The sequence below is a fragment of the Plutella xylostella genome, chromosome 24 (assembly GCF_932276165.1).
Source record: "Plutella xylostella chromosome 24, ilPluXylo3.1, whole genome shotgun sequence".
Taxonomy (NCBI): domain Eukaryota; kingdom Metazoa; phylum Arthropoda; class Insecta; order Lepidoptera; family Plutellidae; genus Plutella; species Plutella xylostella.
The window spans coordinates 4,369,599-4,385,271 of record NC_064004.1 but is presented as its reverse complement, the minus strand read 5'-3'; the positions used below and the strand labels follow the sequence as shown (position 1 = coordinate 4,385,271).

The 15,673-nt window shown below is 38.6% G+C and overlaps 5 protein-coding genes across 6 annotated transcripts in view; 2 read left to right on the top strand and 3 right to left on the bottom strand.

Annotated features, from left to right (window-relative positions):
• Window positions 1-11: 11 nt before the first annotated feature.
• On the bottom strand, window positions 12-4,108 carry LOC105381454 (adrenodoxin-like protein 2, mitochondrial). Its single transcript, XM_038110907.2, has 3 exons — window positions 3,769-4,108; window positions 2,371-2,550; window positions 12-544 (listed from the first exon to the last, which is right to left on the bottom strand). The coding sequence occupies exons 1-3, from the start codon at window positions 3,909-3,911 to the stop codon at window positions 388-390; spliced, it is 480 nt and encodes a 159-aa protein (XP_037966835.2). The 5' UTR covers window positions 3,912-4,108; the 3' UTR covers window positions 12-387.
• A 443-nt stretch (window positions 4,109-4,551) lies between these two features.
• On the bottom strand, window positions 4,552-5,513 carry LOC105395023 (regulation of enolase protein 1). Its single transcript, XM_011566942.3, has 3 exons — window positions 5,285-5,513; window positions 4,962-5,121; window positions 4,552-4,859 (listed from the first exon to the last, which is right to left on the bottom strand). Exons 1-3 carry the CDS (start codon window positions 5,459-5,461, stop codon window positions 4,618-4,620), a joined length of 579 nt encoding a protein of 192 aa, XP_011565244.3. The 5' UTR covers window positions 5,462-5,513; the 3' UTR covers window positions 4,552-4,617.
• A 910-nt stretch (window positions 5,514-6,423) lies between these two features.
• LOC105395184 (mannosyl-oligosaccharide glucosidase) overlaps window positions 6,424-15,673 on the bottom strand; it is a 50,807-nt gene continuing 41,557 nt past the window's right edge. For both annotated transcript variants that reach the window (XM_048629905.1, XM_048629904.1), the window contains 3 exons: window positions 8,749-8,866; window positions 8,300-8,490; window positions 6,424-7,263 (listed from right to left, as the gene is read on the bottom strand). In XM_048629905.1, the coding sequence (XP_048485862.1) occupies window positions 7,127-7,263; window positions 8,300-8,490; window positions 8,749-8,866 (446 nt within the window). In that variant the 3' untranslated portion in view covers window positions 6,424-7,126. The remainder of the gene's footprint in view (window positions 7,264-8,299; window positions 8,491-8,748; window positions 8,867-15,673) is intronic.
• Window positions 8,924-12,476, top strand: LOC119691976. The gene is made up of 9 exons (XM_048629906.1): window positions 8,924-9,948; window positions 10,066-10,190; window positions 10,281-10,374; window positions 10,507-10,666; window positions 10,876-11,097; window positions 11,238-11,346; window positions 11,603-11,793; window positions 12,122-12,223; window positions 12,335-12,476. Exons 1-9 carry the CDS (start codon window positions 9,278-9,280, stop codon window positions 12,434-12,436), a joined length of 1,776 nt encoding a protein of 591 aa, XP_048485863.1. The 5' UTR covers window positions 8,924-9,277; the 3' UTR covers window positions 12,437-12,476.
• Window positions 12,530-15,439, top strand: LOC125490501. Its single transcript, XM_048629911.1, has 4 exons — window positions 12,530-13,125; window positions 14,345-14,704; window positions 14,842-14,960; window positions 15,300-15,439. Exons 1-4 carry the CDS (start codon window positions 12,815-12,817, stop codon window positions 15,329-15,331), a joined length of 822 nt encoding a protein of 273 aa, XP_048485868.1. The 5' UTR covers window positions 12,530-12,814; the 3' UTR covers window positions 15,332-15,439.

Sequence of the window (15,673 nt, the reverse complement as noted above, 5' to 3'; positions counted from 1 at the left end):
AATAATAATAAAAAAAAATATATAAAAAGAATTGCCTTGATTATTAACCTACCTAGTAAAAAAACATTGGAGGTAAATTAGGTATTTCAATACTACTTAGAATAATATCTACTACAATGTAGCAACCAACAATGTCTTACTATAGTATAAATAAAAGAATATAGTCCGACCCACTTAACTTGACCAAAAATGGCGATACAATATTGTAAAAAGAAACTATTGAGAAGAAAACAGTAGGTAGTTAAATCCACGCCACGATTTTAATCTGCTGTGGAGTCAAACAAGCCACCAAGCATTTACATGATAAACGAAAATTGGTCAACTTACGTGAAACGAACACTACCTTATACATATGAATATTACTTTCCACCCAAATCCTCCACATCATCAGCTCCTAGCATCATTAATGGTCTCGGGGACCTTCACCTCCAGCCCGTCCATGTCCCTGGTGAGCGTGATCTGGCAGCCGAGCCGGGACGTCTCCGTCAGCCCGTACGCCAGGTCCAGCATGTCACACTCCTCATCGCAGGGCTCTTCCGGTAGTCTGGGGATTGGAGTTTTAGGTTAGTTATGACATTTTATGTCAAGTGAAAAGGTAAAAAAAATGATGTTTTGATTTCTGTGATATTTGAGTTTCGGAGTCATTAGTCAAGTCGCGCGCCACGCGAGTTGGCATCTTCTGTTTTTTTATATTGTCAACTCGCGTGCCCATGTAAAGTACTGTCAGATGCAAACGAATTGAAACTAAAAAATATAGTTAAATATTGTCTCCCTGGCTGATTAGCATAAGAAGGTACCGACTAGACAGTCGCCATTAAAGTAGATGCTTTGATTTTGGGATAAAGATACAATAAAGCCTATGTTGGAAGTGCGGAATGAGGCAAAAGGGGGTGTGACCTATGACGCATGATACCCAAGTTTGCTATCTCTCTCATCCCGTGCGCAAATTTTACCTGTCATAGCTATGTCCTTCAAGTTTTTGTTGCAAAAACCGGTTTAAAGGGTTAAAACGTCATTGTTTTAGTGACGTCGTTTTAGTGTTTCTCCTAATTCGAAGCAGAGATGTACAGTGCATTACTTACAGTCTACAGTACAGCGCAAAAATATTAAAATGTGGCAGTTTTTACTGATTTTGATTTATTGTGGGGGTAAGCCTATAATAAATTAACTTTACTATATTACCAAGTCTACTTTGCCGTAATATAAACACAGTGTTACGTTTTCGTTGTGTTACCGTTACATTAAATATCGAATTAGCACTAAAATTTAAAACAAATTTCGTTTAAGTATTTCATTCGTCAAAGAGACAGACCTAACTGTAACAATTAAGTACTCCCAGGAAGTTCATCGCAAGCAGGTCCATCTAGTAAAAAAACTGCACATGAAATCATAACATCCCAGCAAGGAAATTCGGTACTGCTTCGTGCAGGTTATAAATATAACAAAGACCGAACAAATAAAAATAGTTCCTGTGTTTGGAGGTGTTCGAAAAGAACAGTTTGCCAAGCGAGATTAATTACTGATTTTATTTTAAAGAAATATCCTATAAAATACCCTATACATTTTAAGTAGTTACCTTAATCATAATAAATTATAACTTTTGTGGCTGACCCTACATATTTTCACAGTCGAGCGAGTTGACGACAAAAAAAGTAGGTAAATACGGGAGGGGCAACTCGCGTGTGGCGCGCGAGTCTAAGGCGCGCGACTTGACGAACGACTCGAGTTTCGCCACAAGTGAAAAGCTAAAAAAAATAGGATGATTTCTGTGATATTTGAGTAGGTATCACCATAGTTATATTATTGTGTATTATGTAGCTTGATAGGTACCAAATCATTGACTTATATATTTAGTCGCACACAGTCAGAGAGCCATAAAATCAAAATTGAATTGAATTGACTTATATATTACTAGTGTAAGGACAGGGCCAACCGCTCACGGAAATGGCAAATTTGTTTGAAAAGGGGCCAGCGCCCAGGTCACTTTTAGGCAAAATGTTCTGATGGGCGCATCCTTCCTTTAGATATTATATATATGTATAATATTTGAGTATGTTCTACTTATATGCTGTATGTACTAGCTTGATAGGTAGATATGTGAACCAAATATTTTTGGAATACTAATTATGACTGGTTCAATAGTTATGGGACTCTTCAGTTATGGGTCTTAAAATTATAGATCTCAGAACTCTACTTTAATTTAATTAGCTTATTATCTTGAATAAAATGCATTTTTTTTCTAAACCAAACCATACCATACTTATGTTTTTACAAGTAAATACCAAAGATTGTATGCTTAGAACATGTTTTTTACTGACCAACTGGACTTCATTCTCTATTTTTTGTATGATTTTGTAAAATTTTATTTACCTTGCATAATCTTCTGGCTTGAATATAACATGACAAGTAGAACATGTGAGGGTGCCCTCACAAGCTCCGAACCCCTCGATGTTGAGGTCGTTGTTGACCACCACGTCCAGGAGAGTGTCGCCAACTTTAGCCTCTGCTTCTATCCGTTTACCGTCGTGCAGTGTGAAGTTTACTTTCACCCTGAAATTATGAAATTTAAGGTTAAACTACAACAGTACCTGGAGGACACTGTCCCGGCCCAACCTTAATGCTGACATTGACTGATGATGGTCACGATCCCCATTCTATGGGGTACCGACTTTGATGATGATGACAACTGTGATGTGGCTTTCTGGCATGACTTTGGTTGGCTTAATAGCTAGTCACACACTAGGCCCACCTTAGAAGCTAAATATGGAAAATCTGCTTGCCATGATAGATAGCTAGATAGACAACTGTGATGTAAATGTAACTATGTGTAGAAGAATCAGCCAATTTATCTGGTCAGGGCATGTGATTTAAATACAGCCAAATATATCATCCCGAACATGGAAAATGTCAAGTAAAGTCATCCAGGGGGCAGAAAATGTAAAGAGATGTGGCGCTTCATGAGTTCAGCCCTTTGCTCACCAGCAATCTATGAAATTATCATAAATTGAATCATTGTGCAATAATTAGGATATCTTGTAAACACAGACTGAAAAAGGTGAGTCATAAAAACATCAGACAATTTCAGCAGGTGTTGATAAACAATTACTGATAAGTAAGTTATACTCCACTTGACTGATCTGTTTTTGATAAAATTCATATCTATTGACAACGGGATGGTGTAGTGGCTAGTGTCCCTGAATGCTATGCTGAAGGTCCTGGGTTTATTCCCGGCCAGGAAAAATATTTTTCTTGTGTCTTGATACCCATATTACAGGCTCTGCCTAGTTTGGGGTTGGATGGCAATGTGTGAGATGTCCCCACATATTATTATTAGTATTGAAATTGTTTCTGAAGGTAAGGAAGGAGTGTGTATGAATATCAGACAGTACTACTTTTTATAAGTCAAATCTTCTACTTGATCTTGTAAAGAAAGTTTTTTTTTAATTTATTGTAAAATTATATGTTCTTTTTTCTTAAGTGGTGTTTACACCCAGCAATAAAAATAACAGTAGTAGACTTGTGTGATGGTGGAAACTGGTGTGGCAAGGATGTATCTATTTAATAGAAGTCAACTTCTTAAAAAAAATTAAAGACTTAACTAAGTCAATTAAACTACTTCACATTCTGAAATATGTTAACATGGTTCCTTAGAATCGTCTGCTAAATATGTTCGAAAATAGCAATTAATGGTAATTGGGTAAATATTGAGATATTAATGACAATTGTGCAAATATACTCTTAGATATTTTAGGTTAGGATAATACTTACTTTTCCTCTTTCAACGCAAAATTTGATGTAGAAAAGGGAGCCATAATTCGTAAACTACTATAACTAGATCCCACGGGATTAATTTGCAATAAACACTTAAATTCTGGACGTGTGAAAGTCCTCAAAAAACTTCTGGATATCATTTTGAGTAGTTTTTAACTGTTTTCGAAATGGCAAAGTCACTATATCTGTTCTTGAAGTCTCTCTGCTGAATTATTTCACTAAATTATACGACGATAACTACGGAATATCTTATCTCAATCAAATTATTCAATTTCTTCCAAATCTTGCGAACTTGATTCTTTGACCCTGACGTACACAGCTGGTTCACAGAGCGCCATAAAGCATACAACTTGACGTCTCCACTTTTAATCTGTGATTATAAAATGAACGGACCTGCGACTTCGTTATTATTCTGAGACCAGACTCATATGTTTTTTGTATGAATAGATACCCCTACAAAAACATAAAAATATTATCTACTGGTCAAACTGAACAACTTTCTTCATGAAACATACCCTCTAATTTACTTTATTCTCGAAATCTAATACTTACAAACTTTGATCCTAGTTAAATGGTGGTTACATAAGTGCAAGGAAGATAGGTGCTTCTCTAACATAAGTGGAAGTATTAATGAGTACCATTTGATGAATGTAGTTGTAGATCCATGCATCACACTTTATGACCACTATCGAACCAGACACGTTCATCGTTCAATGCAGTAATCACCGAATTTCTCACGTGATAATAAAATAAGTATACTTAACAAGCAAAATAAAAACCAATGTGTGTATTATTTATACTTCACTTTAGGCAATTACACCTTATACTTAATTTAAAAGTAACAACTCAGTCACCGTGAAGAATGTCACCGATTGGTTTTCCTACTTCTATTTCGCTGAACTTGACTTCTAACCCGCTTCTTTCGGGAGTACAGCACATCGGCCCCACAAAACAGCTTTCAGCTTCAGGCAGCTGGCACAGCCTTAACAAATACCAGCTTGATTTATCACAGGAGTACTTGACGCATATAACGTTGCCGACTTTAGAAATGCGCAGCCAGAATTTGCCAGGAAAACCGGGGAAGATTCCTGCAAAAAAAGTGTATGTATGAAGAAAATAATATTACAATATTCTTAGAATAATAACCAACCTCGGCCAGCATGTAAATGAGGCATAAATGGCTTTTTCACCTGTAGCCCAATCAGACATATTATCTTTTGTGAGGACACTGCTGATTGCGGGTTGTCCATCGTTAAATTCAATCCCTGCTTTTAACCAATTTCGCTCATCGCGGTAAATCATTAGGCCAGCTTGATCATACTTTTCAGAAAATCCCGCCTCAATGCATGCCTGAAATTGTTAAAAAATAATAAAATCGTTTCTGGTGCTAAAAAATGTGGTTGATTTTGAATTTTCCCGCCACAAACAGATGACTCACAAATCGGTTTATCTTTTGTTATTTTTGTTTTAATAATATAATCAGACACTTATTTGGAGGGAAAATAACACTAACCTGATAAGTAAAGTCGCCTTTGAGTTCCCGGCCGTAAAAGTGACCGCTGTGTCTGTAGAAGTTGTACCAGGTTCCCGCCCAAAAGTCTGTGTTTTTTCCTGTTTCTACCAATAGTGCGTCGTCTTTTATTTTCCAAATTTCGGGTTCGTTGATCCATTTGTAATCTTTTAGCGCCATTTTCAACGATATTTGCGTAGAAATATAGATACTTCACACTGAAGGGGAAGAGTGTTCTAAAACTAATGTTATTGATAAACAAATCACTTGAGATATATTATCAATCGCTGCGCTGATACGTTCAGAATCTAGTTTTTATTGACCAATATAATATTTCTTACTACAAATGAATTAAGTATTTATGTTTCAATATATTATATGTAGGTAATGTCTAATAAGACAGCCCTTTAAAATCTTAAGAAGTGAGCACTTATGGACCTATGTATATTATGTACACAGATGGTAGGTCAAACATAGCTATTTCCATGGGCCAGACAACTCAGACATACTCCATTTGGATTCAGAATGCACTTCATGATAATGTACTAAGTAGGTATTAGCTATTTTTAGTTCACGTGTAGGTAGGTATTATTGCGAGTTATTTTTCAATGAGTTTTTTTTACTGATTATCACTGATGTAAGTATCTAAAGTCTAGTAGGTAAATCTAAAACAACACCGAAACTAGCTAAGGTACTTTTACGTTCATAAAGAAATAAAACCATGTTATGCAACATTTTTTTTTTATATTTACAGCAATTTTACAAAGCAAACCATTAACTACTTAAATGCGACATGAATAAACAATCGGTTAGTAAACAAAATTTTGGGAGCGTAATTCACTAGTTATCAATTTATACAGCCAACAGTCTACTTATATTATCTATTTAATTTAAATTGTCAGGTCACTAACTAATCATTAATTTAAACACCGCTAAAGATAGGTTAGTTAGTAGGTACTAACTAACCTATCTACTACAAAACGTATTGACTTCAAGTTTCAAATGCCTTGGAAATATGCTTAGGTATTTCTTGGCCAATTTAAATCTCTACTTTATAATGTCAACCAAGAGTTTATTTTATTTCGATTATCCAAAAATAAAAAAATACAGGGGAACAGTTGTCGCTTGTGTTGTTGTCGCAGACGAATGGAGGACCTCCTCCGTTTTTCAAAGTCGCTTAAAAACAGGGCACTGGGCTTAAGCTCTTTTATAAAATGAGCGATCATCGAATAGTAGGCTAAGAAGCAAGAGACCGGATTAGCGAGACCCATCTAATAGATTTAACGTTATACTAGGTTGAACAAGTGCAGTCATTACAAGTTAAAACTAATAATAGACCTTATTTTAGTACCTATATCACATTAAATGCTTTATTCAAGTTGATTATAGAAAGAATAAAAAAATGCCATAAATAACTTCCAGCGTAGGATGCTAACTAAGTAAGTATACCAAAAATTATAATGTTTTTCTTCTACCCAAAGGATTTCTGTGAGAAAATTTCGTTTCGCTTTGATAAGGCCGCCGAATTTTGTTTGTTTCAAGTTTTTGTGTTCTTGAAATGATTCATACTGAAGTACTTTACAATAGTTAAATTCGCGGTTTTATTTCTAAAAATATATACCTACTTACATATTTTGGAAAATAACATATTTAGAACCTGTTGGAATGCCTAAGTACTTAGTAATTCAAATTAATTCATAATTTACTCCCTCAACTTATGACTTTTAATGCATATGTACACCACTGCTATTGTCACTGGTACATTTTCATTGCCCACTCGCTCTTACTTAACAATTTTCATCTCCCTTCAAATCCTCTCTCCTCCAGTCATCTTTCTTCGAACCCTCAGTAGTCTTCAGCCATGATGAGGACCACCAGCGCGGTCCAGCCGGTGAATGGTCTACATCCGGAGCCTCGGCCGTCCTCGCCCGAGTACTGCTCCCAGAAGTAGCCTGTCTTCTTGTACTGGGTCAGGATGTTGTCTGTGGAAGAGGAGGTTAAGATGAGGGTTGGGTAACTATGTTGAAATTTTATAGGAGTAGGGCAAGAATTGCAAGGGGGAAAAGGCCAGGTCCGGCGTTTCCAATTGAGAAGGGCGTCAAACAGGGCGACCCGCTGTCTCCTAACCTGTTCACAAGTTGCCTTGAGGAAGTCTTTAAGAAGTTGACGCAGTCATGGGAGAATAAGGGCATCGATATCGGAGGCCACAAATTGACAGACCTCCGGTTCGCTGATGATATTTTCCTATTCTCCCACTCAGCGCCCGAGCTCCAACAAATGTTGAGAGAGCTATCCACGGCAAGCCTTGAAGTTGGACTGATGATGAACCGGTCGAAGACGAAAGTTATGACCAATAGCACGAAACGTAGGGTTGAGGTAGACGGGCAGGAAATACAATACGTCAATGAGTACATTTACTTGGGCCAGATAGCGTCCTTCGAAAACAGGCAGGACAAGGAAATTGATCGTAGGATTGAAAACGCCTGGAAGAGCTTCTGGTCCATGGAGTCGCTAATGAAGGGCAACCTACCTTTGTCCCTGAAGCGTAAACTCATTGACATGTGTATCCTGCCTGTCCTAACCTACGGTGCTCAAACATGGTCACTGACTGAGTCTCAAAAGTCCAAACTCAAGGTTTGCCAGAGAGCGATGGAGCGCAGTATTTTGGGAGTAAAGCGAACAGATCGCATTCGCAACACCGACCTGCGCTCCAAAACTCAAATGGCTGACGTGGGTGCCAAGACTGCTAAACTGAAGTGGGACTGGGCGGGGCATGTCTGCCGTATGCAGCCGGAGAGGTGGCCAAAATGGCCACCCAATGGATACCCAACAACGGCCGCAGAGGCAGACCAAAAAGGAGATGGCGGGACGACTTTAGCACGGAATGGTGTGAGCAGGCCCAAGAAAGGGATAAGTGGAAAGTTCTGGGAGAGACCTTTGCCCAGCAGTGGGACACTAGAGGTTAAGGGAAAAAAAACTACAATGACAGTAGATTCAAGATAGCGGGTGGGTACTCACTGACGAGGTTGTCTCTGAGCCGGCGGCGCAGGTCCAGTGCGCGCGCCGCGTGCGGCCCCCGATTGCGGCCGTAGTGCTGCAGCGCACCCAGCGCTAGGTAGTTGATGTTGACCCACACCTGCCCGCGCCAGTACGGCGGGTCGTGCTCCGTGTTGCGCTTCATGTAGAGGGGGGAGGACTTTGATAGTGATCTGGGGGGGCATGAAATTAATAAGACCTTGGGGTATACTCTAGCAATGAGAGACTCTAAACTCTAAAGGGACCTTTGTAATCCACAGAACTTATTAAGGGTTTGATAAGAATTTCTTATTTTTTTTGTCTTAATCTAGTCTTCCAACTCAGTAAAATGCTATGGTTGCTAGCGCTGTGAGAGAGAGGTGACAGACGAATAAAATAAATAACTCTTCCATCCGTTCCATCTGGGATCTCATAAGGAATGTCATACGAACCTCAGACCATAAGGCGACCACAACAGATCAGGCTTGTCCAGGTCTTCTAGAATCTTGCCCAATTTATCAGAGTCTGGACTCAAAACCTTCAGTAGCATTGGGAACAGCGATATGTAACCTGAAACAATGAAACATTTGCGTCATTTATCGTTTATCGGTCAACTTAAGTTACTAAATAGAACCAGACTAGTCATGGTACGTAGGTTGGTGTTAATATAATCTAGATTGGAAGGTACAGTTGATACGTCACTCGGGAAAGCTCAATTTGTGCTTCACACACCTAACCTAACCCTAACGTCTACTTATGAAGAAGTAAGTACAAGATCTAATGACAGATTAATCACACTCACTCCGTTATTCAATCAATATTCAAATTATTTTCTACTTACTAAGCAAACATTATAGTGCACGATTAACCGAAATTACAGCGCATCCAATCAAATATCGATTATCGAGTTAAACCTGGACATATTTAGTTTTTCAATTGTAGGTGCATGAAATTTTGCGAACGGTCGTAGGGTGAATTTTCATGGATTCAATGGTATTTTTGTTGCAAATAATATTGCAAAAATACATGAGTCATAGTTACTGTCTGAGCATAATTTCAGAAAATAATGTTTACTTGCCAACTAACACAACAAGTGTAAGGTTTGGAACCATAGATTTAGATAATATTTTAGCCACTTTAGATATGGGATGTTCAGACTTTGTAATACAAGTGGATGACCCAATACATTTTGCAATAGTACTTGAAAAGGTACTATTTCTAAGCAACACAAGACGAGGCGACAGAAAGTTTATTTTTGTACCTAAGCGACTGGATGACTCTGATGAACTATTAAACGTACTACAAACAGGAATTTTCACTTACATACCAAACGTTATACTAATAGTTCCTACAAACAAAAAAGTAGAAGCAGATGAAAACTGTGAAGATTATGACATAGTTACACATAAATTTGTGGGTCCTTACGAAGAAGACATAAAAATACCAATCGTTTTAGATCGTTGGAACTCGTGCAGAAAAGTTTTTGAAAGAAATGAAAATCTATTTCCACATGATATAGCTAACATGTATGGGAGGACAGTTAAAGTAGCTTGTTTCATGTATCCTCCTTTTGTCATACTAAATCTTGATAAGCAGGTCTCTCGGAATGGAAGAGACGGCTTGGACATGAGGGTTGTCGATGAATTGTGCAGGTCAGTATTAGAATCACAATAACGAGAAATCCCAGCATAAACTGAAAGTTAAAAAAAAACACAAAGAAGACTCCATTCGTATAAAAACAAGTAATGGTAACTTTGTTTTTATTTCAGTTGGATAAACTGTACGATAGAAGTGGTGGACGTAGGAGCTGGACAATGGGGCACTGTTTACCCAAACGCAACAGGTACAGGGGTCTTAGGTGCGGTTGCCATGGGGAAAGCAGATTTTGGCATAAGTATGTGTCTATTGAAAAAAAAAACATAGACAACTAACCACCCGGTCCTGATAAAACATTAATGTATGATTTTCGTTTGTTAAATTTTAGCCAGCTTAGGATACTGGGACAAACCATACCCAATGATGGACTTTTCGGCGTACACTTTCCTCATATCTGTCACTAATCTTGTACCTAAGCCGAGGTAAAAACATGTTATGCGTAGGTTATTTTATTGTTTAGTGCCTTACCTTAATTTTAGTCTTTACTCAATCATTGTAGGTTTTCATGACTTTTATGAATTAGCTTTTTCTTACTTGAAAATTTAATTTATCAGGCTACTTTCTCGCTGGGAGCTACCGATTATTGCCTTTAGTTTTCCAATGTGGATGGTCACCATCTTCTCTATGGTCTACTCTTGGCTGGCTCTGGTCTTGGCGCAACATGGATCCACCAACAACGCTTGGCTCAATATATGGAGAATTATGATGGCTCAGGTAACATCTCGTTATCTTATTGTTGAAAATCATTCAATTTATTACATTAGGTACCTATGTACTTTTAAAAACGATAGATCCCAGAACTTGGCCTTGCGGAACACCATTATACCAAAGGCCAGAATCCAGTAGTTCAAGGAGGTGCTCTTGTATCCTTGCAAGGCCGAGCATTTAGTTTTAATTTAAACTACAGGGGGTGTTATTTCCAGCCTTGTAAACTAGAATCCAGCTGGCGATCACAATTTGTCCTCCTTGGACCAGTAGTAACTGGCCTGATCATCAACGCGGCCTACAGCGCGGGACTGTCATCTCTCTTCACTATTCCTAACTACGAAAAGTCCATAGATACAGTAGAAGACCTGTTGGAGAGTGGATTAGAGTGGGGTGCTCCGGACATAGCCTGGGTCTATTCTATTAGTTCGGCGAAGGACGTAAGTTCATCATAAGATTTTCAGGCAAATAATAGCCTGTTGGCGCTATTGGCACCTGGTTTGAGGACCATTTGTATGATTTCAATTTATATTCAATACTTAATAGTTTCCAATCAATGGAACTGTATATTTGCTTACAGGAGAGACATATGCGGATAGTAGACAAGTTCCGCTTGCTGACACCTTCACAGTTGAAAGCCAGGGGAGAAAACCAAACCATTGCACTCTCCATCGAGCTTCTTCCTGCAGGTATACTTTTATAGTGCAATCAAAATCTTACTTCATTACAATTTTACTGGTAAGTCTTCGTTTCCTTAGAATGTTGGTGTCAGTGACAAACATTATACACTAAAGCGCGTCTGGGTTTGTCACCGTAGTAAAAGGAATAGCAACAGTTGTCGACTGCCCAGTGTGGGCCGGACGTGTACAAAGTACAGTCATTACGACACTCGGGAAGGCTCCTTTCGTTTCTCTTACTGGTTCTCTATTATCTAATCTCTCGCAGGATGCTTAGCCATCGGTGGGGGGGAGGCTATCACCACCGATATCCTCAATAACTACCAGCTGCTGACTGAGGATCTGTTCTTCGGAGTGTCCACTGTGGCGGCCAGAAAGAATTCTCCCTACGTCGCTAAACTGAACGACAGAATACTCAGGCTTATTGAGGCTGGGCTATTGCTGGCTTGGGATTCGCAGGTGAGGCAGGTCAAAGTCAAAAGGTGGTAAGTCTTAAAATATTTTCAGTTTTTAATTTTATTTTAATAGTCATCTTTGTTTTTGGCAGCAGAACAGAAGCATTTAACTGATTCAGGGTTTCATCAGGTATTTACAGCAGACTTAGCGCCAATTTCTCCATAGTCGGTTATCTAACCGACCAGGGATTGGTTCATCAATTATACGTCATCTTCATATAAAATTCTTGACAGATGTGTCAAAAGTCGACCACTGGTTATGCTCTAACAGACTATGGAGAAATTGGCACTTAGGATAGTATCCTATTTATCATTTTTCACTTTGCTATCAGATATCGCTCAAATATCAAGATGTGAAAGTTAAGATGGCGATAAAGTACTCCAGAAACGCGGAGCCACCGACGACTGCACCTCTGAACCTTGTTGCTATAGGGGTAAGTGCTTTTTTAATACCTTAAGAGATTTATGTATCAACAGTAATATATAAAATTGTAGTGAAAATTTTACTGAATCAGAAACTAATTTATACAAATACTTTGTTACAGGGTATATTCATGATTTTAGTAGCTGGCATTATTGTGTCATTTATCGTCTTTTTAGTGGAAATGGCACAAGGGCGACAGAAACATAAGAAAGAAACTATGTAGTGAAAAAATAATAACTACATAATTCATTTTCTACTTCTCCAATTAATACCTAGTTGTTTAAATATTTGTAGAAATTTAGATAATGTGCATGAGAGATTTAAAATGGGGAAAGTCTAGTTATGTAGTAAGTGCTAAATGATCAGAGATAATGTAATAACAAACTATAGTATCTTGATGGTGATTATACCGACCCACCACCTACCCCGTTTTTCAATCAATATTAGAATTATTTCCTACTTACTAAGTAAACAACGTTATAGGCGATTAACCTAAATTACAGCGAAACCAATCAAAAATCAATTATCAAGTTATAACCGGAAATCCAAATTAGACTGTAGTTGCAAGAATTTTTGCGAACAGTCCGCCGGTTATTTTTACATGGATTCAATGGGATTATTATTGCAAATAATATTCCAAAAATACTTGAGTCAAAGTTACTGTATAAACATAGTTTCAGAACTGAATATTTACTTTCCAAGTAATACAACCAGTGTAAGGTTTGGAAACATAGATTCAGATAATATTTTAGCCACTTTGGATATGGGATGTTCGGACTTTGTAATACAAGTGGACGAACCAATCCAGTTCGTAAGAGTCCTAGAAAAAGTGCTATTTCTAAGCAACACAAGACGTAGCGACAGAAAGTATATTTTTGTACCAAGACGTTTGGACGATGCTGATAAACTATTAGCTGTGTAGCGACACATGTTATAGTCACGTTTTGCAATGTCAGCTTTCTAGTAACTTCCAGTAACGAACAATGCGCAGACGCTAGTCGTCTCGCGCCCGTCACTTAGAACACACTTAAGAAAATGTAATTTGGTTCAGTAAATAGTTTGGCCTCAAGAAATCCTGCATTCGTCATTTACCGCAACCCCATAGTCACCCATTCTTAACCCTACATTGGTGACCTCCGACAAACTGGACACGCAACCTTCGGAAGAAATTATGGAGTCAGCACGGCGATGACGCGGCGCAGCATGGAACGGCGTGGACGAGACGGCTCCCCCAGCAGGGCCATGGGGTAACCGGCGACAACATGAAGAAATAGAAAATCATCTACTGGAAGTGCATCACCCCTTCACAAATTTTGGTTACGCAACGAAGACGTTATTAGCGTATCGAAGCATCTCAAGTCAGCACCTGGACGAGCGGAACACATAGAAGGTACGATTGCGCGTTCACGACGGCAGGTCAACGGGCGGTAATCGGCGCTTCTGAAGTTAGCGAGTTTTGGGCTGTTTTCCTCGCTGCGAGGCTGCCGAGATGGAGCATAGTGGATTGGTCACCCACGCGGAGGCTCACTCGAGGGTCCTCATGGAAGTTCCCGCCAGGATGGACGAGAGGTGCTAAGAACGAAGCTATTTTTAGATCGGAAATTCACATGGTTCAATCACACACGAGGTCCGATTCGCAGAACTGAGGTAGCAGCGTTCATCTTGCACGGTCAGCGGAATGTGATAAGCGCGTCGCGAGTGAACAGAGTGCTACGTAGTTTTACCAAGTGGTTTATTGTGTGAGATTTATAAGTTTGATTTGTTAATTTTGTATCAGTATTGAAATGTAATTTTGTGATTTCTGTTTTGTTTGGTAACGTTTGTTTCAAGTTTAAAGCTCCGTAAGAGAGGCTTTTGTAACATAGGTATTACGTATTGTACTTGAAAATTTTTGACAAAAATTTTGAAAAACGGGGGAAGTGATGTAGCGACACATGTTATAGTCACGTTTTGCAATGTCAGCTTTCTAGTAACTTCCAGTAACGAACAATGCGCAGACGCTAGTCGTCTCGCGCCCGTCACTTAGAACACACTTAAGAAAATGTAATTTGGTTCAGTAAATAGTTTGGCCTCAAGAAATCCTGCATTCGTCATTTACCGCAACCCCATAGTCACCCACTTGTACCCCAACAGCTGTACTACAAACTGAAATTTTCGCTCACATACCAAACGTTATACTAATAGTACAAACAAACGAAAAAGCGGAAGCAAACGAAGATTGTGAGAAATACGACATAGTAACACATAAATTCGTGGGTCCTAATGAAGAAGGGGTAAAAACACCAATCGTTTTAGACCATTGGGATTCTTGCAGCAAAGATTTTGAAATAAATGCAAATCTCTTTCCACATGACATGGCGAACATGGGAGGGAGGATAACTAAAGTAGCTTGCTTTAATTATAACCCTTTTGTTATACTTAATCTCGATGAGCAGGTCGCTCGGAATAGAAGGGATGGTTTAGACATGAGGATTGTCGAAGATTTTTGCAGGTGAGGACTAAACTTAACTAAAGTCATAATATGAATAATAATACACGAGCGAGTAAATATGAAAGAAGTTAACAAATGTATACACAAAAACCAAAAGTTCTTAAAAAGGTTTTTGCTTATTTAGTTTTACATTTCAGTTGGATAAACTGCACGTTAGAAGTGGTGGATGCCGGAAAATTTGGCATTGTTCACCCAAACGCGACAGGCACAGGGGTCATAGGTGCTGTTGCCATGGGGAAAGCAGATTTTGGCATAAGTATGTTTTACACCAAGAAGAAAAGCATTGCATAGCCGTGAGAAATTAACAAGAGTTCATATTTCCCCCTTGATATATTTCAGCTAGCATAGGACATTGGCATTCTGCTTACCAAGTCATGGACCTTTCTTCGTACACATACTTCATATCTATCAGGAATCTTGTCCCAAAACCAAGGTACACTATAAAATAGATTAATGTTATTTTATGACTTCTCGCTTTCGTCAAAAAGGCTTTCCCGTGGATTTTCAGGGATATAAAAGTATAAGCAGTCTACGCCTTCCTTAACATACATGAGTTAGAGTAGCCAGTTGCATAAATTACAGTTTTATTTATCAGGCTGCTATCTCGCTGGGAGCTACCGATTCTAGCGTTCAGCATCCCTCTTTGGCTGGTGACATTCTTCTCTATGTTCTACTCTTGGCTAGCTCTGGTCTTGGCACAAAATGGCTCCACCAAAAACGCATGGCTCAATATATGGAGAATTATGATGGCTCAGGTAATTATTGTTTACTTTTAAAAATATATTTGCTACAAATTTGACGAATAGAATAAGATAACCTTTCGATTTATATGGTTAAAACGATGGGCCCAAGAAATTAGCCTTGGGGAACACCACTGCACCAACGTCCGAAATTCAAATGCTTTGAAGAGGTTTTCTTGTTTTTATATTTTTAAAACAGAATATCTATTCCAGCCTGCCAAACTGGAAT